This window comes from Rhinolophus sinicus, chromosome 8 (assembly GCF_057876585.1).
Source record: "Rhinolophus sinicus isolate RSI-liver-muscle chromosome 8, RSI-T2T, whole genome shotgun sequence".
Lineage (NCBI taxonomy): Eukaryota > Metazoa > Chordata > Mammalia > Chiroptera > Rhinolophidae > Rhinolophus > Rhinolophus sinicus.
The window spans coordinates 43,143,345-43,167,370 of NC_142508.1; the positions used below are offsets into that span (position 1 = coordinate 43,143,345).

At 47.9% G+C, this 24,026-nt stretch overlaps 1 protein-coding gene across 6 annotated transcripts in view; it reads right to left on the reverse strand.

Moving 5' to 3' along the window:
- Positions 1–24,026, reverse strand: part of HNRNPUL1 (heterogeneous nuclear ribonucleoprotein U like 1) — a 34,650-nt gene that overhangs the window by 3,526 nt on the left and 7,098 nt on the right. For 3 of the 6 annotated variants that reach the window (XM_019751366.3, XM_074314292.2, XM_074314291.2), the window contains exons 3-12: positions 23,416–23,572; positions 21,364–21,437; positions 19,227–19,366; positions 17,567–17,666; positions 15,693–15,805; positions 11,078–11,344; positions 9,674–9,796; positions 9,439–9,567; positions 1,934–2,102; positions 1,008–1,292 (exon numbers count right to left, since the gene is read on the reverse strand). In XM_019751366.3, coding sequence (XP_019606925.2) covers positions 1,008–1,292; positions 1,934–2,102; positions 9,439–9,567; positions 9,674–9,796; positions 11,078–11,344; positions 15,693–15,805; positions 17,567–17,666; positions 19,227–19,366; positions 21,364–21,437; positions 23,416–23,572 — 1,557 coding nt within the window. Of the gene's footprint in view, positions 1–1,007; positions 1,293–1,933; positions 2,103–9,438; positions 9,568–9,673; positions 9,797–11,077; positions 11,345–15,692; positions 15,806–17,566; positions 17,667–19,226; positions 19,367–21,363; positions 21,438–23,415; positions 23,576–24,026 lie in introns of all 6 variants that reach the window. The other 3 variants (XM_019751365.3, XM_074314290.2, XM_019751367.3) reach the window with 1 other exon arrangement.

A 24,026-nucleotide genomic window follows, 5' to 3' on the forward strand; every position in this document is an offset into this window, starting at 1 on the left:
GCTGTGCACACTCCCCCATGCCTAACACTCAGTCATCACCACCTGCTGACAAGTTTGTCGTGCCCACTGGACTATGGGCCTGGCACCGGGGCGATCGTGCTTTCTACCATGTCCGCAGCATCTTGATAGCTGCTGCACAAATCAGAAGAGATGTTCTAGAAGAGGGGATGCCACGCACTGGGGACGGTCCCCTCAGACCTGGTCAAACGGGGGTGGGGGTGGGGATGGTGCCTTTCCTGAGCCCTTATGTAGTTGTTTCTGGGGCCTAGAACCCTGCCCCCTCCCAACGCCTACTGGCCTCTGGACCTTGGCTTAGACATCAGCATCTTAGGAAGACTTTCCTGAGCTCCCCTCCCCCACAGGATGGCTCAGGTGTCACCCAAGTTCACAGTACCCCTGGGCTTTCCCAGTAAGCCCAGGATCCTTCTGGACTGTCATTACAGGAATTATCCAGCACAAGACTAAAACACAGTAGGGTATGCTTGTTAAATCACATCATACACTTTCCTGCAAGAGAGCAGACCTTGGTGACTAAGAACTGGGCTTTGGGTCACTTGATCCTAGCTCTAGATTTAGCTGGGCAAAGTCTGGGTAAATTAACCTCGCTAAACCCCTTTCTGCATTGGTTTTAAACCCAAAAATCAAAACAGTCCTAACATTTGCCTTGTACCAGGTCCTGAGCTGGGACCCAGAACTGGCAGTAAACTTGGTCTGGCCCCTCTTCTCAAGGAGCTTATGGTCAGATGGGGAGAAGATTCACAAAAATGAAAGCAATGTGACATACAAATGGACAAGGGCTCCAGCAGCAGCGTCCAGTGGGAGCAGGGCGGTTGAGATGGTTTCCCTGAGGCCCCAGAGCCTCACTCAGCGTAGTTCTCTCCCAGAGCTCAGTCCAGGGCTGCTGCTAGGGAACCTTCACCTGCTGACCTGCTGACTGAATGACCAGTCACAAAGCCCACAGCTGACCAGGGAACCAGAAGTGAGGAGAACTGTGCAAGACGACTCACCTCCTCGGTAGCTGCCTCCTCCACCGCTGCCTCCCCCTCGGTTCTGGAAGCCTCCTCGGTTGCCCCCAGGGGGGCCTCGGTTGTCGTAGCGTTGAAAACTGCCACCACCCCCACGGCCCCGGAAGCCACCGCTGCCTCGGTTGTCAAAGCGCTTTTCAGGGGGTGGCCCAGCCTTGCGGCCTTCCTCGTTGTACTGCCTCACCAGCTTGTCTGCTTCCTCCCTCTGCAGCTCAATGAACAGCACCTCGTCCAGGAAGTCCCCAGCGTCTGGCAACGTGAAGTTGGCTAGGAGGGCGGCGGGGCCGCAGAGGGAACAAGGAGAGGGAGTCAGTGCCTTCTGAGGTCTGGGTCCCTCCACTGCCAGGACACTGGCCTGCCAGATGGGAGAAGGCAGAGGGGACTGGAGGAGCGAGTGCCAGAGATGAGACAGGATCCCACCCTTGGCTTCTCTGACAATAGCCAGTGGCTAACAAAGACCTCTTCTCCCTTTCCTGAAGAAGTGCTTCAGCCCCACCAAACCAGTGTTTATAAATGCTCTTCAGCCTCACCCCAGCGAGCAGGCCAGGCAGGTGGAATCACCGGATTTTTACAGAGGAGCAAACTGAGGCTTGCGCAGTCAGCCTACCCAGTGGGTGCCAGAGGCAGGTGGCCATGCAGTTCTAGCATTTTCTTCCACATCCTCTCTCTCATCCTGCCCCAGCCCGATCTAGTCTGAAAACCTTGCCACAAGAAAGATATGGGCAACTTTTCCATTCACAGCTGCACCAGACAGGGAAGGGACAAAGCAGAAGCAAATAAAGGACAAGATTTAAAAAAATAAAAAAAAATCAAAGAACCAGGGAGAGAAAAACTGTTTAAGCAGCTTTTTCTTTGTTGTTTTTAAGGACCCCATTGAGATGTTCCTCTGGGAATTGCTCATCTCCTACCTTTCATTTCCAAGACCGCGTGATCTGGGACGTCTTTCCCTTCCTCGTCGGTTCGCTTTATTGTTCGGTCTTTTAGGTCCTCATCAGTGGGACAAATGACAATAGCTTTGCGCTGGAAGCCTTCAAATGGTCTCATTTTTCGTCTCTGCGCTGACCCATAAACGTTTGTCTAGGAGTAGGTAACAGAAGAGGCGAGATGGTACATTACAGGATGGTTTTCTCCTCTGCGGGACATTATGTAGGCCAGGGACTGAGAAAAGGGCACTAGTTCTAAGCAGAGAAACCCAGGAGACCACTCTTCTTCACTTTTAAGATTCTCGAGTCCACCCTCAGAAAATGAACTGACTTGGGAAAGTGACTGCTGACAGGCACAGGACAAGGGATTCCGAATGGCTCGGCTTTGCATTTTAATCCTCTTCTTGGTGCTGCCCTTTATTGTGCTTCATGGGTATTGTTTTTTTGTTTTTTTTAACAAACTGAAGGCAAGACCCTCCACCAGCAAAAAGTTCACGACTCACTTTATGGCAGTGGGCTGAAACCGAAGCCACAGTATCTCCGAGGTATGCCGTTACGTACCGGTATGGTAAAAAACTCAGAGTACAAGGTATAAAGTTTAGAGGAAGAATGTCATCTGCCTACTGCCAGTCCTACTTTCCAGAGATAACCTGTATTGAATTTATGTATTTCTAGAAATATCACTGTGATTTTTAATAAGAATGGAATATTATACAAACTCTTCTGAAGTCTTTTTTCTCTTAACATTATTTTTCTGTGCCACTGTTCTCTTCTAATGGTTATGCATTATAGAATGTATGCCATAATTAAGCAGCCCCTTTTGACAGTGGTGTAATTTTCACCAACACTGTGGTTCTTTTATTCCCTCATTCCTTCTCTGAAACATTAAGCCTTACCTATAGGCTTCTAACTAGGGAGAATAGTTCATGCTTTTCCTAAGCACAGTTTTGCTACTAATGTTTTCCTCCCTTCCTCTAGGTGACAGGCAGGTGCGTCCTGGGCTGGTGCTGGTGCAGAGCCGTGCCCTGGGACACATCTGACTGAGAGCAGTAGTAACAACAGCTTCCATTTATTGAATACCTCGTATATGCCCGGCCTTTTGGGACTGGGGCTCAGCTCTGCAGGACCTCAGGGCTCCACAGACTCAGCCTGTGCATCTGAATCACCTGGACACTAATGAAAATGAGAGCAGCCCAAGCCCACCTGAGACTTCCTGAATCCCAATCCCTGGAGGTAGTACCCAGGCATCTATATGGGTATCTGTCATATCTAAACTAAGATGCTCAACAGAACTGGAGTGATGAGGAATACCTGCATTTAAACAACTTTTAGTGGCCTGACAGGGACTCAAGAGAGAAGCCGCAGAGAGGAAAGAAGAGTCTATGAAGGGGCATGAACAAATGGACAAAAAAGGTTGTATTTTGAAGACGCATCAGGCAGAAACCAAAAAGGCCAGGGTCAAGTCCCAGTGTGACCACAAACTCACTCCAGCCAATTCCTATAGTTGTTTCACCTATAAAACGGGGACAAAAAAACTCTCTCTTGGGCTGGTGAGGACTGAGCAGGAAGAGCACCACAAAGCACTGACGTGGTGTGAGCGCTCCTTTAGTGGGGCCTATCCAGTAGCCTCCAGGGCGGGAGCCACCTTGACCAGGGCAGGCTGTCAGAGGGATGGCCTGGCATACCCCGGCTCTAACTTGACTTGGCCACGTCATACCCGTGTGGCCCTGGGTGAACTACTTCCACTCAGAGCCTCAGCCTCCTCGTCTGTAAAGTGAACTTACTGCGTATTTACTGAGTCGCAAACCCTGGATTGGGAAAATGTAGGAATGTCACATGGTCACTATTAAGACTGAAGGAGTTCATGTGAGGGAAAGCTCTTGGTTAGCCCAGTACCTGGCTCTCAGCCAACACTCAACAAATGGGAGCCACTGCTGATATGGCCGTCACTGGTGGGGTGCTGTGGATATCCTTATTGCAACATTGACTTGAAGCAACCCAGACCAAGGGAAGGTCAAGCTATAGTGACTTCCCATCGGAAAGGCAGGTACAGTGAGACAGGCTGCAAAGAACACAAGTTTTGGCGAAGAAGCTCGGGGCTGAAATCCCAGCTGTGCCCTCTACTATTTGTGAGGCTGTAGACAAGTCACCTAATTAGTCTGAGTCTCAATTTTCTTCACCTGAAAGACAGGGATCACATCGTCTTTCCCCTGGCTCTGGTGAGGATTTGCAGATGTGTAAATGTCGGGCACGTGGTAGGGAGGGAGCAGGGGAAGAAGTCAACACATATAGGGTGGATCTGAAAATATAGCCAACAGGACTGACACTGTCCTAGGAGAGGACCAAGGAAAGTTAAGTATGAGGAAAAGACGAGGCACAAGACATCCTCTCCCAAGACACAAAGAATCGAGCTGGGTTGTGGGTCAGCCTGAGGCCAGGGGCTTAGTGCACACCTGTTGGGAGATTGGGCTGTGGGTGCAGTTGTTCGCTAAACCAACCAGACCCTGTGGCCCTGACATACACACAAGGCAAAGAGATGGTCTTCACTGTTTCCCAGGGTAAGTGTCCCAATCTTCACGGAGGAGGGAGAGGTGCGTGTGATAGACACATGCGTGCTGTGATCTGGGCTTTGAACACTGACTGGCCTAAGGAGGCCTTGGGCCACAAACAGTTAAAAAGCGTATCGGTTACAGGGTTTAAGGTCACGTCCTTCTCTCTTCACTGTTCTTCCTGGACTCTTCCTAAAAGCAAAGCAGGTGACATCTGGTCATAGGAAACTAGAATTTGGCTTCCTCCAGCTAAATAATGAGGTTTTCTCCTGGCATAAAAGCCAGAGTGGGTGGGTACCAGGGAGAATGTGGGCCCAGACCACCTTGTGGACAACCTATTCCATGGTTTGCCCATAAGAAGTTTTGACTTCTCTGAACCCCAACGACATGGATCAACACCTCCTGGAGGGTTTCTATGGGGGCAGACCTGCCCTGTCAATGTTCTGAGAAGGGGACAGAGAAGAGTAGCAACACTGCCAAGAGGGCTAGTCCCTGTAGCTTCATACTAGGCTGGGAAAGAAGGGGCAGAGCAGACTGAACTCATAAAGAGCTGGCCCCTCTCCTGGGAAGTGGCTCGACTCTGAGGGAGGCCTCCTCAGACACTTTGGAACTGAGGTGTGCAGAACCCTCTAGGCGACTATTTTCAAGACTGTACCTCCCACCCCTTATTCCTTGGCTTGGGGAAGGGAAGAGGAGCATCTAAACCACACCAGCAGAAATGTAAATACTTGTCCTTCATGAAGGAAAGTGAATTAGCTGCCAGTGGCTGTTGCCACAGCAAACACAGTGAAGTCAGAGCCCCAGGGCTGGCCCAGCACTGCTGTGGTCACTGGGGGCTGCTGCTAAGAGACCAGCACAACAGCTAGATCAGCTTTGCCAGCTGTGTGGCTCCCTCTGTCTCACTCCTGCTTCTCCCAGGCCCACCCTGCTTGAAGATGCTGACTCTGAGGTCTGAGGCTTGTCGGTGTTCCCTGGCCCCCTGGCTTCCCCCAAAACCCAGCAATGTAGGCCAAAAGGCAGGAGTTGGGTTTCTCAGGGAAGCTGGTGGGTAGTTTTGGTGTGTGACAGCCCGGGGGAGAGAGGAACATAGCAGGCTGCTCACAGCCCAAGTTCTGTGCGAGTCCCACTGTCCCATGTCCACTCTCACTTGTCCCCCCGGCCACAGCTTAGCAGGGTCAGGCTGGCAGTAAGAAACCTGGCTGGATCCCAGAGGAGCAAACTTAAAGCTGGTGATGAGAGTTTGCTCCGGACTCACAGTGAGGTAAACCCAGTAGAAGGAACCACACGTGTAGGGAGAGAATTGGCTGGAGTGTCACAACAGACCTGGCTGAGGCCCTAGGGATGGCGAGGGTGAAGGAAAGAAACATCCCCTTCACCAATGACTGCCAACAACAGGTGGTTGGGTCTTACTCTAGCCCTGGGTTTGTTTCTGGCAAAGGTGTGGCACCTGTCAAAAGGGCTGTGAAGTAGGATGAGAACCTCACGTTCTGATGGTTGAGAAGAGGTTGGTGATGTCACATCCAGCCCTGGATCTGATGGCTGGCTCTAGGCTGCTAGAGCCCCGAGGGAGCTCCTAGCCTGTAGCCCTCAATTCTGGGGTGGTTTGGGGCCCTCTCATGGCCCTACAGAGGCCTTTCGCTGAAGCCTCAGGAGGGCAACTCTACTGCCTCCAAGGGCCAGCTCCTGCTCTGCACCCAGTCTTGAGGCTCCTTGGTAGGCTAGGGACAGGCCGGGCAGCAACTCGATCCAGAGGCTTTCCAACCGCCAACAGAGAACCCCAAAGAGCCACTTGTAGCAATGTGGCCTACTTCCCTTTTCTCCTTTCTCTTCAGCCTTTTACTAGCCAGGCAAATTTAACTATATCCCACCCCAATGAAAACTTGACCATGGCTTCCTACTGCCCTCAGGACAAAACCTCCTCTTTTTATTATCCTCCATGTCCTGGCCCAGGTATCCCACCTCCAGAAAGCATTCCCAACTTCCTACCACGGCCCCAAACATTTCGGGCCGTGGCCATCTGGGAAGTCAGCAGACATGTTCTATCAGTAAATTGACAGCATAACTTTGGATAGGTTCCTTTGCTCTATGAGGCCTCAGCTTCCCCTTGGTTCATCTCCTTTCTTTTTCTCCTCGGACGTTCCAGATTTGTAACAGCCATATGATCTGAAGAGGATACTCAGGTCACCAAAAAATGCAGGTCAAAGCCCACAAAAACCCAAGAGCTTGTGCCCAATGAGACACATCTTGGGGTAGGGGCTGGGGTCCTGGTTTCTGTTGGCATGCTCTCCTTTCCTCTCAAGGATGGACATTTCTGAGGCCAACATACATAACGGGAGACCCAGGAGAGCCAAATGCAGGAGGTCAGACATTCAGGAAGAACCTGAGAAGGGAAAAGACTGCTCTGGGCTTAGAACTGGGACTGCAAGGACTTTGCCTGGAGTACTGGTCTCCACTCTGGGAGTTCCATCTAGCTCAGGAGACAGCTATGCATCACTGCCAAAGCTGGTGAAGTGGCAAATAAAGGGCCTGCTCTGAATCTTGTGTGTGTACACACACACACACACACACCATTTAAGCCCAAACAGGTTAAACCACTAGTTTTAGACCTCTTCCCAGGCCTGAGTAACCTGTAACTTCAGGCCCTAAGTCAATCCTCTAATCTGTGCTTAACCAGAGGACACCCCGCCCGGCACCCCCCACCACACTTTCAGGCACACCTAAACAGCCCTGGGCCCCACCCCTGAACAAAGCAGCCCAGGCTGAGAAGGCCAACAACGCATCCTCACAGAGCTCAGCTGCACTGTGGCTGCTAATGTGCTGGGCCTGACATCCAGAGAGGGCCCACTTTGGAATGTGATGTTAAGATGACTGACCTCTAGGACTAATTCTTCCCCATTGGGCCATAGATTTGAAATGGGTTTCAGAGCTGATTTGTCAGCAAACCGACAAAAAAATGACAGGCAGGGGATACTTGCTGGGGCATCCAGAAAAGGAATCCTCAGGGAATGAAAACATCATCACTGCTCCCCCTTTCAGGACACTGAGCCCCACTGGGGCCAAGCCGGACTACAATTCCAAATGCCCTGACAAGACAACGGGACAAAGCGAGGCCAGGGTTAAAAAACAAAGTCTTCAAAGGGAGGAAGGCGGGCTGTGTGCATTATTGGCGGGGCTACGCTGGGCAGTGAGCCTGGGTGGCTCTCGGATTACCCTGTGCTCAACAGGCCACACCCGCCCCCGGAAATAAATTTATTCTAAACATTAGTCCAATTATTTGTTTTCATCAAAATTTAGTATTATGGGATCACGTCCTGTCTTCTTGACAAATATGAGTCTTCAGGGCTCAACCCCATGGTTGTAGCATTGGTCACTGGAGGAAAGAACCTTTTTACATCCACCATCTAGAAAAGCAGAACCCAGAGCAGATCCGTATCTCCACCATCACAGGAGAGGGCCAGGGTGTGGCCTAGCCTTGGCCATCTTTTAGTTTTCCTAGCATGGTTGTTCCATCAGCAAAGTACAGATTTCCACTCTCAACACTGAACTACTTGGCAAGATCATTTAATTTGTGTACCAAGAACTATCACCAGCCAAGAGCCTTTTTTTCTTTTTGTCTTTAAGAACTAAGTTCTTACTATGTGCTCTTTTCAAACGTTGCATACAAGGCATCATTTCTTCAACTGTAAATACAAGATTACTAGTTTATCATGAAAGGATGTAACTCAGGACCAGCCAGATGAAAGAGGTGCGCAGGGCACAGTATGTGGGAAGGGGTACAGAGCTCCGTGCTCTCTGAGCGCGCTGTTCCAGGTGTTCACAACCCAGCAGCTCCCGCTCCATTATTTTACACAAGATGCTCTCTCCCATGCACAGGCAACTTGGTCCCCTGGAGTTTCCAACCACAGTTCTGTGAGCCAACCACCATCACAGCTCCACCCTCAGCAGGAGCCCTCTGAACTTCTGGTAACCAAGTATCCGGGTTACACGGACAGAAGGCACTCCAGTACGGCTGCCAGGGCAAGGGTGCTACTCAGTTTACATATTTGCACACTCACAGGTTTTTAAGAAAGCACAAATGCAAGGCTGAGGGGAACAGATGCTTACTTACAGATCCCCAAACACAGGATCTGCTACTTGAGAAAACCTTCAGGACAAATGTCAAGAATGATGTCTCATAGGCAATAAACATGAGGAACTCATTACTCGGAGACAGGAATCTTTAATCATGTTTGGGTCATTCGTACTTTTCAGAATGTTGAAAGCCACAGATGATCTTCCTATCCTAACTCAAAACTCTAGTTTTTTAAAAAAAGGATATATCGACATCTGGATACAAAATTGTGTTTAACTTCAAAGGTTCTCAGGTCGCCTGACGTGAAAAACCCTCCTAATTTAAACACAGGTACAAAATATGTGACTTAGATAGGTACCTGACAGGCATAAAAACATGCTAAGAGAAGCCTGGGTATACCTCTCCTGTAATTAACAATAATCTCCCGCTACTACGTGCCAGGCCCTGTGTTAGGCACATGGGCACCATTATGATCTCCACTTTACAGACCAGGAGAATGAAATTTGAAGGATGAAGTCAGCTGCTCACAGGTATGCAGTCAGGAAGTGGCAGAGCCAGGACTGATGCCCAGGTCTGTCTGACTCACAATTCCATTCTCTTTCCATTTCACCACAAAGCTCTCACCTAATGATGTTCTTTTGGGCTGCTGAGAGCCTGAGTTATGCCTGGACCATGGCCTCAGACCCCACCCAAGATGGGGCTCAGAGACTGTGTTAAGAGTCTGGGATTGTGCCATCATGTATGGCTGAGCCCCTGACCAGCACTGCAGTTCCAGAGCATTATGGGGAAATAAAAGGATCAGAAGGGAATACTCAGGCACCCAATAGTCCCCTTCCCTCTCCTGGGGCATGAGGGTCACCAGTAAGTACCTGGTCTAGGATGTAGTTGCGTTTCTTGCGGGCGGCAATCTGGATGAGGCGGTTGAGGCACTGGGTGGCCTGCTGGATCAGGACGTCCCAGCGGCCAGCGTAATTCCGCTGCCGGCGTAGGCCCATCACCTGTGGGCAGGGGGTGGTGAAGGGTGGGTGGTTCTGGTTATAGGGCAGCACTCAGGGAGTACTGGGAGCGGGAGGTGGCTAAGGAGAGACCAGGGGCCGTCCTTACCCGCATCTTATCCATGATGGCATTTGTACCCAGGATATTGTACTTCTTGGAGGGGTTGGAGGCTGCATGTTTGATGGCCCACGTGGTCTTACCAGCAGCAGGCAGGCCCACCATCATCAGAATCTACAAGAAAGGGACAGGAAGGGGCACTGAAGCAGCAGCAGGGTGTGGCACAGCTGCCTGACACCACGCTCACCGATGACCATGAGGGTGACTCTGAACCTCACAGCCGCCTCTGGAAAATGGAATCAACAGCTTCTACTTCATAATGTTGCTGCTGGGATTCAGAGATAAGCTTGTCAGACCCTCAGCAGCGGGCCTGGCAATGGCGTGAGCATGAAATCAAGTGCTGTTATCATGAACATTTCCATTTTTGTTTAGCAGAATTAAATGGCCTCTGATGGGGAAATACCTAGGGAGGGTCATGCACTGGGACTGGCCGATGGATTGGGCATGGGAAGTGATACCACTTTCTCGGAGTCTGAGATGGGAATATGCTGTAAGCATAAGGTCAAGTATTGTATCTAATCAGTACATTTAGAACACTAGGCATAACCTAAATGCCCAATAAGAGGGGAATGGTTAGTTTGTGACACTATTAGAAATGAGTGTAAAAAGAGGCATTCATGTGGTGGGATAAAGCTCACAAAATAATGTTAAGGGGAAAGGATAGGAAGATATCAAAATGCTTATACCATAAATCTTAATTATAAGTGTGTGTGTGTGTGTGTGTGTGCATGAAACAAGCACTCAGCACAGCAAAAAGAACAGGATAAACTCTAAAACTTTAAAAGTAAACTTATTTGTGAGTGGTGGAATTATAGGAAACTTTAATTTTCTTTGTATTTGCTAGAATATAAAATCACTTGTATACCAGGAAAAAACCCAAACATTACTTTGAGAACAAAGATCACAGTACAGCCTCTACAGCCAAATCATCCCTAAGGCCAGCTGTCATTTTTGTTCTTACACAGCCTTAGGCGGGAGTGTGGAGCTGCACAACCTCCTTGGAGAACGTACTCACAAGGAAATGTGCCTTCATATCCTTTTCTGCTGGGAGGAAAGCCTCCTATTTATTCCAGATTCTGACCTCATCCAAGGAGCAGTCAGGAAGGAGAAGTGTGGCAACTTCCTTTGGAACCTTTCTAAGATTCAGGTCTCTTACCTTAGCCCTTCCTTCTTTGGCCTAAGCCACACCCAAAACTCTCATCTTACTCTCACTGAAGCTTTCAGCTCAGTCCAGCCCTGAGGAGCCAGGAGCAAGAGGGCCCTTTCTCTAAGGTTACTCATGCAGCAAGGTGGTGCTGCTTTTACCACACGTGGCTGCCAAGTGTCGCGCTTCTACCTCGGCAGTAAGATGGCCCAGGAGAGACATCACCAATTCAGTCTTCCAGGCCCACTCACCTCACACTCTGCTTTGGTCTTTGGTCCGACAGTACCCCGGATCCGCTCACTCAGGGGAAGATGCTGGATGAAGGTGAAGCCAGGCAGGACAGAACAGTAGGGCTCTGCCCTCTGCCCAAAGTTGAACTCTACTGCACAATTCTTCACCAGGACATGAGGGTAGAGGGCCTGACCCCCCAAAGCTTCCTTCTGAACTCGGAAAGCAATACCCATCCACTTCCCGTTCTTGGTGAAGGAAAGTTCCACGTCATTTCCACATTCGAAGTCCTAGAGAAAAAGCCAAAGGAAGATAACCTTAAGCTCAGCTGAAGGCACTTGGACCACAAGTTGAGAGAACAGATGCAGAGAGTAGAAATATAGCCAGCTTCTCAGATTTAGGTATAACCACCCCCACCCCCAATACACCGATACAATGGGCAGCACCAGACGTGCAGCCCAAAGCCCTCCTTGCCCAAGAACCAAAGGCTGGTGGATGTCAAGCGTGTAATTTTAGGAAGGGCCAAGTATTTGAGTCTTGTGCTTAGACCGAGACAAAGATGAAGGAAAAGGTGATCCTATCCATCCTCAACCCCGCACGAGCAGCCTGTGAAGGTTATTACAGGTGGAAAGCAAGCCATGGCAGGGCCTTTTCAGTCAAGTCCAACTCCCCAAATGCAGGCACTTGTTTGTTCAACACTCATGTTCCCTGAGTTCCTGACCATCCTAGCGCACGTCTACAGTGACCTGGGCCTGACAGAGCTCAGGACCTGGTGAGGAGTCCGACACGGACACTATCCTAATGCAGTCAGCAGCAAGATCCTCTGGGGGGAGGGCGGGCGGACCCGTAAGCCAGGTCCGGAACAAACGGAAGTGAGCCAAGTTTGGGGTGGGAGGAGAGAGCCCTAAAGAGAAGTGCTGTTTGTGTACAATTCTGGCAGTGAGAGAGCACAGGGTTAGACTGGCTGAAGCGTGAAGGATGAGGGGAAGTAATTTCAGGTACAGCTGGAGAGCCAGGCAGGGATCGTATACACTCATTCAACAACTATCCATTCCTACTGAATTCCTACTGAGCAGCTGAAGCTTGGCGGTTAAGATCCTGTTTTGGAAGGCAGGCTGCTTCAGCTCTGCCATTTACTAACAGTGTGGCCTTGGGCCAGTTATGTTACCTTCAGTTTTCTTATAGAATTGTACAGTGCACAGGGTTGTTCTGAGGGGTTCGTGCACGTACTCTGCAGTGAGTACACAACAAATGGGGGCTCTCGCTCAAGACTCCAGACACTGTGTTGGGCTGAAGTGTGGGGAGGAGATGTGGCCCCTGCCCTCAGCATGTGAAGGGCTCTCCTGTCACCTCAGGAGTTTGGACTTTGTGCTGATGGTAGAGCAGAGGCCCCTGACTTGTTTTGAAAAAGGGCGTGGTCTGGTCAAAACTGTGTTTCAGAAAGATCACTTTGGCTGCAGGGTAAAGGTTTACAATTAAGGGAGCCTCAAAATTTGATCAAACGGCAGACTGAAGCAAAGTACAAGGTCGGGTTCCTGATTTAAAGTACAAGATGTGGTATTCTTCCCCTCTTCAATGGGGAGACCACCTTGGGACTTGCCCTTTAAAAAACAGTGCAAACCCCTCCCCCCAAGGAGCTTCCTCACCACCCTCCTCGGTCATCCCAGGATGCAGCTCTGTACAGTCCTTTATATCTGTGTCTCTGAGTGCCCACACAGCTCGAGCCTATACAGGGCAGACACAAACATTTGCCGGACTGAATCCTGCCCCAATCTCTGCACCAGGGTCCCTGCCACGCCTTCTCACGGGAGCGAGAGTGGTCCAGGTCACCTTTGCTCTAGCATGGAAATGAACACCACGGGTGTTACCTTCCTTGTGGCCACCCACCGGCTTTACTATAGGAACTTACCCACATTGTACATAAATAAACCAGCACGCTCTCCTGACAAATCTACCACTGACAGAGGCATCTGTCCAAGGGCAAGTGTAGTCCTGCCACTCCTGCTACAACTCCTGGTGCCAGTCTAGGGCCTAACAACCCTAAGTCCTTAAGCCTGGCATTAATCAGTGGGCCATTTTTGTAGCCTCACCTCTCATGTCATCCCCCAGGCTCCGTGTATTATTGCTGAAATGAGTTTTACTGTTCTATCTGGCAGGGGTTTTGTCCTTTTTGTTTTGTAAATGTTGAGAACTGGAGCCGTGACACAAGTATCCTCCCTTCAGGTTCCCTCAGGTCACTGATTTTCACACCTCCTCCAACCTCTCACCCTGAGCCTTTTTAAAAGTCAGCACCTTTGAACAGAAGAAATTGTGCGTGGAATCTTAAAAACAGAAGTAGAGATGATGTGATTGAAACAAGAGTCAAGACCTGGAGTTCGAAACTGTCACTCACAAAGCCTCACGCTCAGATGGGACAGAGTTTAGGGAACACTGTCACACGCTGATGACATGTTAAATTGCCGCAACCTCTTTGGAGTGCAGTCTTGGTGGTAGCTATGAAAGTTTAAAAATTCACCACTGACCAAGAAGTTACACTTTTAGAAATAAATACTACAACTATAGTTCCACAATGTAAAAATGTACAAATTGCTCACCCCAGCAATACTAAATGTGCTCCAATGGGGAGGGGGGGGAGACTAAATCACACAGGAAACCATGTGTGGGGACAAAAAAAGATCTCTAAGGTATTCTGGTAAGTGGGAAAAAGATAAGCTGTCACTGTAGCATTGACTGTTCCAGTAAATAATTTTCAGGTTTACCAACAGAAAACTGGCTAAACTAAGCTGGGGTAAACTGACACCTGCATCAGAACACTAGGCAGCCACTAAATAAAAAGGTGGAAACCAACCAAACGCCCACTACCAGAGGGCTGGTTACATAAACATGGTAGATCCACACCATGAGTACAGACAATATAAAAGAAAAAGTAAGTCCTCTAGGCAGATGATATAAAAAGAGTTCTAAAATATATTAAGCAAAAAAGATGCAGAATAACACGTATAATAAGCTACTTTCTGTGTAAAAGAAGAAAAATAACAATCATTTTTCTTGCATTTGGATAAAAAGCCCTGAGTATCAGAGGGTCCACGTGTGGGGAAGGGTACATGAGAACAATGAGTGGAGGGGGAAGGTCTGTAGACTTTATACTGCGTACTTTTTCATATTTCTTGGTGTTTTTGGAAACCATGTGAATTTATTAACTATTCAAAACTATTTTTAATTGAGTTAGATCTATTATCTGTGCAGACAGGGAGAAATAGCAAAGATTTACTATTAAATGGAAAAAATTCAAGGTTTAGAATAGACTATAAACATGATTAATTTTTGTTTAAGAAACATGCTTTTTATTAAAAAGACAATGAGGTCATGAAAGACAAAGGAACTGAGAAACTGTTTCACATTGAAAAGACTTGAGAAGAGAATGTAATACGTGACCCTGAACCAGAAACGAAACTGCTCCAAAGGATATTGAGACAACTGACAAAATTCAAATGTGGACTGAGAGGTAGTAGATAACAGCATTACATCAATGTTAAATTTGATAACCAGACTGTGGTCAAGATAATTAACAGCTTTATTCTAAAGAAATGCATGCTGAAAGTATTACGGAATAAAGACGTGATGTAGGCAACCTACTCTCAAATAGGTCAGATAAAATCATATAATATGTGTGAGAAAACGGTAAAGCAAATGTTAGAATCTGAACAAAGATCTAGGAGAGTTCTTTGGGCTTTTAAGTTTTCAATTATTTCAAAGTGGGGAAAAAAAAAAAAGAGTACAAATCTGAGGGAGGGAGAGAACAAGACCAAGAGGAAGCATCCACCTGGGTGGCCATTCCTTAGCAGGACCTCATGGCACATTTTGCAAACACCTATAACTCCTAATGGTAACAGTAGGAAGTAGGGATTTACTTACTACTTCCTAGTTCCAGTGGATTAACTTAATGACCTTACATGAAATTCAGAGGTAGGCGCAAAGATTCTCATTCAGAGTAGACTGAAATTCTGGGCGGGTAAGTAGCCCAGAGCTGTGAGTGGAAAAGCAGGGACTGGGTCTAAGGAGTCTGGCCCCAGAGCAGACAGCCACAGTCCACAGCACTGCTGTCACTGCTCTCCAGGCCTGACGTGCGGCAGCAGCGCAGGCACTCTCTCGCTTGCTGTGTTGTACCCACCCGCGCCCTCCTAGAAGGCAGTGCACTGTAGGAAGCCTGGCTTAACCAGTGTGAGGTGAAGGAAGAGAGAAGTTTAGGGATGAGATGATGTCAAAGAGGGGCAAGAGCCAACACCACTGCCGCTGAGAGCAGACTGGCTATTCTGTAGCAAAGAAAGATTAAGACATTCTCGGCTTTGTTTAGAAAATGTCACTCTGGTCTCTAGGAACAGAGGAAGGCTGTGCACACCTGATGACCCCAAATCTCTTCAGGATGCCATCTGACAGCTCTGCACAGAAGACCAGAAGGGATAGAATGGCAGAGTTTTGCACAAAATGACAGCAAACATTCCAGTCTGTCAAAGAGACAAAGAGGTATGGCGCGAGTGGCTGGACATCGGGTAGACAATGGATGGAAGTATCTGAAAAAGAAGTCCTGAGAGGACCAACATTTGGTTCTGCCAACTCCCACAGGCTGCCAGCACTCACCGCAAAGCAGCCAATCACATCATTCTCTGCAAACTTGTCTCCGTAGTTTTCAAACCGGCTACTGGTGGACTTCTTCCCAGTGCCTCCATAGCCATAGGAGAAAGGCTCTTCGCCTGATGGAAGAAATAGGCAAAGGCAGGTTAAACCTGCGATGGTCACAACAGCCTTTATGGCTGTCACATACTTTTAAAGAAAAAAGTAATTTTCTTTACTAGTTTACTGATCAGATGCTTTTGGCAGGGGAAGGTGAGGAAGTTCCTTAAAAGGAAGCCCTTCATTATGCAGAACTCCTGAGGGCTTGATGGATTTAGGTGTTAAGCTTGGAGTAGAAGCCAAACTGCTCTGCATAGAAAGGGAGAATTTAGAAAGAAAGGGAGGAGGGGAAGAGAGGACCTGGAATAGAGGAAGTTCCCTGGAAGTGATGTAACCCTTCCCCATGACGCTCAGTATCCAGTCAAATCTACCAATGGCATCAATTTTTGGTGCCAGTGGGTTTTTGGCAGCAGTCAGTAAAGGGGCTGGGGTTTGCTTCTGGAAACCAAGAGGTCTAACCCATAGGAAAGGTATTAGATTTCCTCAGGCTATAGAACTGGCGATTGAAACAATCTGACTGAGATCCCAAGGGCCCTGCGTGGCACTTGGGTTATATAGAGATCCTTGGCTAGGAACCCAAGGAGGATCCTGCCAGAAAAGCAGGAGCCAACAAGCATGAATTCCAGGCCCAGTTCTTCTATGAACCAGCTGTGTGACCCTGGACATCTGCTTGACCGTTCTAAGCTTTGTATCTGCATCTATGTCAACTATCCAACACTTACATCTCAAAACTGAGACAAAGATAAAATGAGATGACACGAATCTTATTAAAAAAAAAAAAAAAAAAGCTAATATATGTCAAAATGAAAACTGTACACTCCTTTTGACCTAGCATTTCTACTCTTAAAAATCAGCCTTAAGTGAACAGTTAGACCAATTACAAACAAGGATAGCTCAACTGTTTAGGAGCACAAAATTGCGATCAATTTAAATAATCTACACATTTATAAATAACTGATACAACTACAAAGTGGAAAATTACGCAGTGGTCAAAAAGCTATGCTTATTTACCAAACTATGTCCATCATATATTAAGTAGAAAAAAGAAATTAGGTTTCAAAATAGTATGCGTAGTGTGACCAAGTTTGAGATAATACAAAGAACAAAAGAACTGTTTAGAAGACAGTAGATGAAAATGTTAACACTGGTGGTTATCTCGAAGTTTTAGGAGGTTTATTTATTTTTCCTCTCTGTAAGGCCTGAAGGTTTACAAGGAGCACTATTTTCATAATCAGAATGTTTATATGACCAAGGCAGGTCTGAGATTTGACACTGAAATCAGTCACTTGGGGACAGAAGGTCATTGAGGCTTGGGGTCCTGTGAAAATTCAAAACCTGTCACCAGGCAGGCCCTACCTCCAGTTGCCAACCAGCCCTGGCTCCACTGGTCTCCGCTTCCCCTTTTACTCTGGGTTAGGCTTTGGACAAAAAATCCTAGATACAACTAGTGGGGCTTAAAGAACTTATTTTTATTTTTGGCATAGTTTGAGAATGGGACACAACTGATTATTTTTAAAGAAAGGTAACAGTTTTCTAATGAACACTTTGGATCCTCTCCTAAAAGATGGATACATTTTTCGTAGAAAAGTTGTTATAAAACTGTGGTCCCTCCAGCTGAATCTTGTTTGCCTGAAGTTAGGCAGTGGCATATACCTAAATCCTTGTTCCACCCCAGACTAGTTCTGTTCCTACTCTGACATTGGGAAGAAAAGGTTAGGAAGCTCAAGAATCCAGGGATAGAGGCACTCATTCTCCTCTGGCCTGCGTGGCTCCCTCCGTACCTAGCTGGGTGCTACAGGAGTCCAGGGACCAGCCGATGCGGACGACATGCGGATCGGGCTCCGTGGATGGAAGGTGCTTCACAGCGATTTCCTCATTGATCTGGGGACAGAGAACAAGGGGCTCAGAACTGATTCTCTGCAGGCTGCTGGGTTATGAGACAATACAGAAGTGAAGCACATAGACATTGAAAAACAGCAATGGCTTTTGTTGCTGGAGAAAAGGCATCTAAACTGCTCTGAAGGGCCTGCTGCACTGAAAACAGTGCGTCCGAAGGGCTCAGGAGAGTGCAGAGCCACAGAGATAGGTAATTCAAAAGTTCTTTTTTGCAGGGAATACAGAGACCCTCATATTTGACATGGAAGGGCAAAATCGATGCAATGTCTTAGAGGGCAATTTAGCAGTCCCTATTAAAAGTGCAAATGCACATGCTGTATAACCCAGCAATTTAGTGTGGCGTTGTTTATATTACCAGAAAAAAGAAAAAGAAAAAAAAAAGTGGTCACATCATGGCACATCCACGCCATAGAATATGCTGCAACAGTTAAAAAGAATGAGGCAGGGCTAATAAACTGGCACAGAAAAAATGTCCAAGATATAGTATTACATAAAAGAAGCAGAAAGGATAAAAAGCTCCTTGTGACTTAACCTTTAGTTAACTTAGAGGTCAGACTGCCTAATAATCATCTCTATTTAGTTTGTGGCTTCTGGAAAGTTACCCTATTTCACTGACTTTCAGATGCACGGTTTTCACATTTTAACATCTCCAAAATCAAGATATACCTTACAATTGCTGTCATCTAAGAAAGCACTCGGTCAATTTCAAGGGCAGTGTTTCTCTATGAGTAGTACACAGAACAATGCAACTTACAGTCAACAGTATCTTACAGTAAAAAACGATAACCCTGGGCTTCAGCTTCTACATCTAAAAAATGGGGATAACAGTTCCTATTTCATGATGGCACTGTAAGGATTAATGGAGATACCTGTGTAAAGAACTTGACACCGTATCTAGTGAATACAAAGTGTTCTATAAATATTGGCTGTAATAAATGTTTTGTTATACAAAGAAGGACACACAAGAAATTGTTAAAAAGTTATCTCTGGAGGATAGGAAGGGGACTGGGAGGATGTGAGCGTAACTTTTGCTTTTTCACCCTATACTCTCCTGTGCCATCTGAACTTTTGTGAAACACGAGTGTTATTTTCATAAACATAACTTAACACAGAACTGTGGAGAGATGATGGTAGAGGGTGGCCTGATGGCAGAATCTTTTTTTGCCCTGCTCTCCCCCTGGCCTCCCTTCAATTGGTGATGCCCGAGCCCATTCTTCCTAGCGAACTTTTCTTTCAAACAACTCCTTTTCCCAGTTCTACAAACACATCACCCCTAGAATGGTTGGCTGTATAATACCTGGGTCAAACCCCACGAAGGAAAAATCTGCTTGGTGAAGCAATTTATGGTTGGCCTGCTTTCCTGATACAGCATTTAGCAATGGTATAATTCTCTTAAGTTCATTATACTTTTTTTGCGTGGACACAAAGTTTATGCCCAATCAAATGTCTTTTACAATCATGACTCTGACCAGGGTGACTGGTGAGAGGCTATTACAAAGGATGGATCTGCTTTTTGTCCCTGTCTCCTCTGTTGTTCCCACTCACCTTCATCTCGAAGCACACACGGCCCCTTCTGACCCCATAGCTGGCACGGGCTCCTGACCACAGGTATGCAAAGCCCTCGATCGTGAGTGGGTAGCCACTACTCCGGTCTCGGGCGACCTTGAAGTGGAGGTCGCAGTTATCTGTGAAGGAAAAAGCCTGGAGTTAACTGATTATTATTATTATTATTTAAAGATTTTATTGGGGAAGGGGAACAGGACTTTATTGGGGAACAGTGTGTACTTTCAGGACTTTTTCCAAATCAAGTTGTTGTTCCTTCAATCTTAGTTGTGGAGGGCGCAGCTCAGCTCCAGTTGCCGTTGTTAGTTGCAAGGGGCACAGCCCACCATCCCTTGCAGGAGTTGAACCAGTAACCTTTGAGATTGAGAGGACGCGCTCCAACCAACTGAGCCTTCCGGGAGCTCAGTGGCAGCTTAGCTCAAGGTGCCATGTTCAATCTTAGATGCAGGAGGCGCAGCCCACCATCCTTTGTGGGACTTGAGCAACTGAACTGGCAACCTTGTGGTTGAGAGCCCACTGGCCCATGTGGGAATTGAACCGGCAGCCTTCGGCATTAGGAGCACCGAGCTCCAACCGCCTGAGCCACCAGGCCAGCCCTGACTGATTCTTTTTAAAGTTCCCACGAGAAAGACAAGCATAGACACAGGTAAGTTTCCCACGAGTGTTACCCAGGAGCACACAAGCCAACACACCGTGGTGGCAGGTTCAGGAGAAACCCGCCACACTGCCTAGCCATTCTGCCTGTCAGGAGAAAGGCTCTGGACTGCACAGAGAAAGGCAAACTGGCCTGCACAGAATCAAAGCAGCCATTTCACATAGAAACCGGGGTTCTTCACCTGGCTGGGGTCTGAAAATGGCCATCGGGGGGACCCTAGAAATTGCACACAAATGCCTTTTATGGGGATTGTACACTTGCTAGGGAGAGGATCCATAGTTTCGCCAGTTTCAAGGGATTTTAGACAAAAAAAACAAAGGGCTGATCCCCACTGCCGTTCGCTTCAACCATCTCCCTGCACTAAGTCAGTCTGGGAGCCAGACGCTTGCTGCCACAGGTGCACAGATATATGACCATGATCTAGACCTGCCACAAGCTCCCACCTCGGCCTCTTGTGGGCCTAGGACACTCCTGCTATAGTGCCGACTCTTCCCACTCTTCCAGGAGCCAGGCATGCCTCCAAGTCTTTCCTGACCATCTCATCTAGTCGGCTCCCTCCTTTCTCTAAAGGCTGAGTGCCACGTCTGTACATATGGCATTTGATCAGATGCTGCTTCAAAGACCACTGCCACCCAATACTCTAAATACTTTAAAAAATGTTTAGCTTTACTCTGTGTTTTGAGATCTTGTGATAGAAGGGACTATGTATGAGATGGCTTTATCTCTTCCAAAAGCATGTAGCTACTGCTCTATAAACATCAGCCATGTAATGAAATACATGAATACACTGTTTACTTTCTGCTCTGTTGTCAAGTACAGTGTTCTGAGACCTAAGTGGACTCTGGGTGCATTTAAAAATTCAGATTCACAGACTCTACCACTTAGATTCTGTCTTAGGAGGTCTGAGCAAGGACAGGACCTCGAGAGTTATTCCTCCAAATGTTTAGATGTGCAGTCAAGGGGAAAGCCACTTATCCAGTGGAAAGAAAACTGAACTGGAGAACAGAGATCAGGGCGAGCCAGGTTAATGCCTCAGAGGACAAAGCGGCATTGGTTTCACCAGGAACGTGAGCAGCTGATGGAAACTGGGGAACTGGTCATCAAAGAGTTAAGTTTCCCCAGCAGCACTCAGGTTCCCTTCCTGATTAGATGACAACCCCCAGTGTGTACATGGTGTTCAGGGTTTTCCAAATTGCTCTCATATCCATTCTCCACTGAGTGTCACTGAAAGTCCTCTGAGGTACTAGGGCAGGATCACTCTTCCCTGAAGAGAAGCTCAGAGAAGTAGAATGACTTGCCTAGGATCCCACAAATAGAACTGGGAGCAGATCTTCTGTCTCCAAACCAGCACCCTATCTGGACTAACACTGGCCCTGGATGGTGCCAGGCAGAGATGCTGTGAAGTCAAGGCAGGATCCCAATACTGACAGGAAGGCAGAATCTGACAGACACACAGGGACTCACATGTGTCAATGGCAACAAGGGTGTCGTCAAAGTCATCTTCATCCTCTTCAGCAGGAGGCTGAGGAGAACGGCCCCTGTGTCAGAAATAGGGGTTAAGTCACATGAGAACGATTGAATGAGCACAGGAAGGGAAATGAAGATTCTACTGGAATTTACAAGTGGTCTCCACACTGCTTCCTGGATTTCAATTTGTTCCCAGAGAGGGAAGAACTCTGCAGCCCTACATCCTTGCAACAAAAGCAATGACTGTTGACTCCTAGAGTGGGGATAGGGATGAGGGCATGCTCTTCTAAAGAGGGCCATTAGAATCATTTAGCGAACTTTTTTTTTTTTTTTTAAATACACAAATTTAAATCTTTCTTTTTTTTAAATTGGGAAACAGTGTTTTTCTCCAGGGCCCGTCAGCTCCAAATCGTTGTCCCTCAATCTAGTTGTGGAGGGTGCAGCTCAGCTCCAAGTCCAGTCACCATTTTCAATCTTAGTTGCAGGGGGTGCAGCCCACCATCCCATGCGGGAATCGAACTGGCAACCTTGTTGTTGAGAGCTCACGCTCTAACCAACTGAGCCATCTGGCTGTCCCTAGAGAACTTTTTCAAAGATGACTCTTCTCTCCATGTACCCTCTACTTACTAAACTCTGTTACTGACGGGAGGCTGTGGTAGCCCAAAGGGTACTGGGCCAGAAAGAGGAGTGTGTGAAAGTTCAGATAAACCTCAGTAATTATAACCTGTCCACATACCAGGCTTCCTAAAACTCCGCATTTGAAAACATAGGGAATGACCCATTTTTTTTCAGTCTCTTTCTTTCAAAAGTGTCCTAAATTATGAAAAAGATTCATCTTCCTACCAAAACTTCCTACTAAAAAGGGAATGTTATTAAAATACTGCTGGTTTCCAACATATTGGAATAAAGGGGAGTGGTAGGAGGGTCGGCTCTAATGCCCAGGTTCCTGCCTGGGACAGTCTGGATGACCCTAACTCACTGTGTGCCCAAATCAGGTACCCACGCCCATCTGGCTGCTGGCACACCCTGGGCAGCAGGCTTCCCTCTGGTGGGAGTGCCTCCCTGGCCCTGACAGTTCAGGGCTAGCACAGAGCCTGATCCAAAGGACGAGCTCATCACACAGTGAATCTCTCCTAGGAAGTATTCCCTGCAGCCCGGGTTGGAGCGAGCGCTCTTTTCTGCTCTCCGTCGGCAAGTAGGTCCAGGCCTCTGCTCTGTGGAGGTGGTGAGAGAAACTCAGAAGAGCTGGGTTCCATATCCTTAGTCATAGTCCATAAGACCCAGGCCCCGTATTAAAGGAATTACAACTAGAAGATGGACTCCCCCAGGAAATAAAATGTGTCAGATGACTAGTCCAGATGAATACAGGAATGGTCATTCCTACTTTCTGTTAATCAGAGAAGGCTTCATATAAGGGCTAAAGGAGGGAAGGAGCAGGGGTAGAACTGGACCTGGGAAAGGGAGGAGAGGGCTTGTCAGGAAAGGGAAAACGCAATGACCAGGGCAGGGGCCACTCCGTCCTGTGAGCTCGACACTCACGCACCCTGGCTTGTGTATGTGTCTGTCTCCGTCCCTATACTGGCCACAACAGAAAGCAAAACCCACTGTCCAAATCATCTGTGTCCCCAGTGTCCAGCCCAAGGGTGGGCACCTGGTGAAAGCACTATGCTGACAATGAATGAACGAGTAGATGGACGGAGGGAGTGTGTTTGGGAGAAGGGCCAGGAAATGGATCTTATTTTCAATCGAGGAATACTGAGCAGCAGTTAAGAACAGGACACTGCAGGACTGCATGGCAGTGGGGCAGGACTGAAAAGGCAGGCTGGTATCTCACACGTGGAAGGCTAAGGTGTGTGGACTTTACCCTACAGGTAATGGGAAGGACCAAAAGTTTTGCAAAGCTGAATCTGATAGTGAATGCAGGAAGGACGAGGGTAGGGAGAGCTCTGCTCTGCCCCTATTAGTTAGTGCAAGGTCCCAGCAGCAGGCACTGGGCTACAGACAGAGAGACCGACTAGAACAAGTGTGACTACTGCCTCACACACTCACCTCCTATCCTCTCGGTGCTCGAAGTACCCCCGTCCCCGGTTTTCTTCATAAGGCCTCTTGCGACTCTGGAATTGTTGCCTTTCTGGCTTCAGTTGCGATGCTTCAGGAGGGAGGAAGCTGGTGGGTGCTTCCTGCTTCATCTCTGTCTTCACTTCTACTGCTGGGACAAATCCAGGTGGTCAAGACACGTGGAAACTCCTCAGCTATCACTTTTCTGGTCCCCTCTACCTCGGGAGATGTTGGCAGGATCCTGACTACAGTGATGAAAGGCTGGGCACAGGCATCTTGCTGGGTGCAATGGAAGCCTGCTGAGGGAGCCAAGAAGGCTGGACTGGAGAACAGGGTGAGGATAAAGGGAGGCTGGGGACAGCCAACCAGGCACATCAGCACTGGCAAGTGATGGGGTGACAGATGTCAGTCAGATAACTCTCAGCCTTCACGGGGCGGGAGAGGGTACTTCAGCACCAAATAAGGACAAGCTCTCTAAAGGCCTACCAAAAGGCATCTACCTTGGACTGCACGTAGAGGGAGGGAGCCCTAGAGGACTTCTAAGAGCCCTTTAAACTGAGATTCCATGAGCCTACATTCTTCAATTTCTCCTCCCAAAGGCT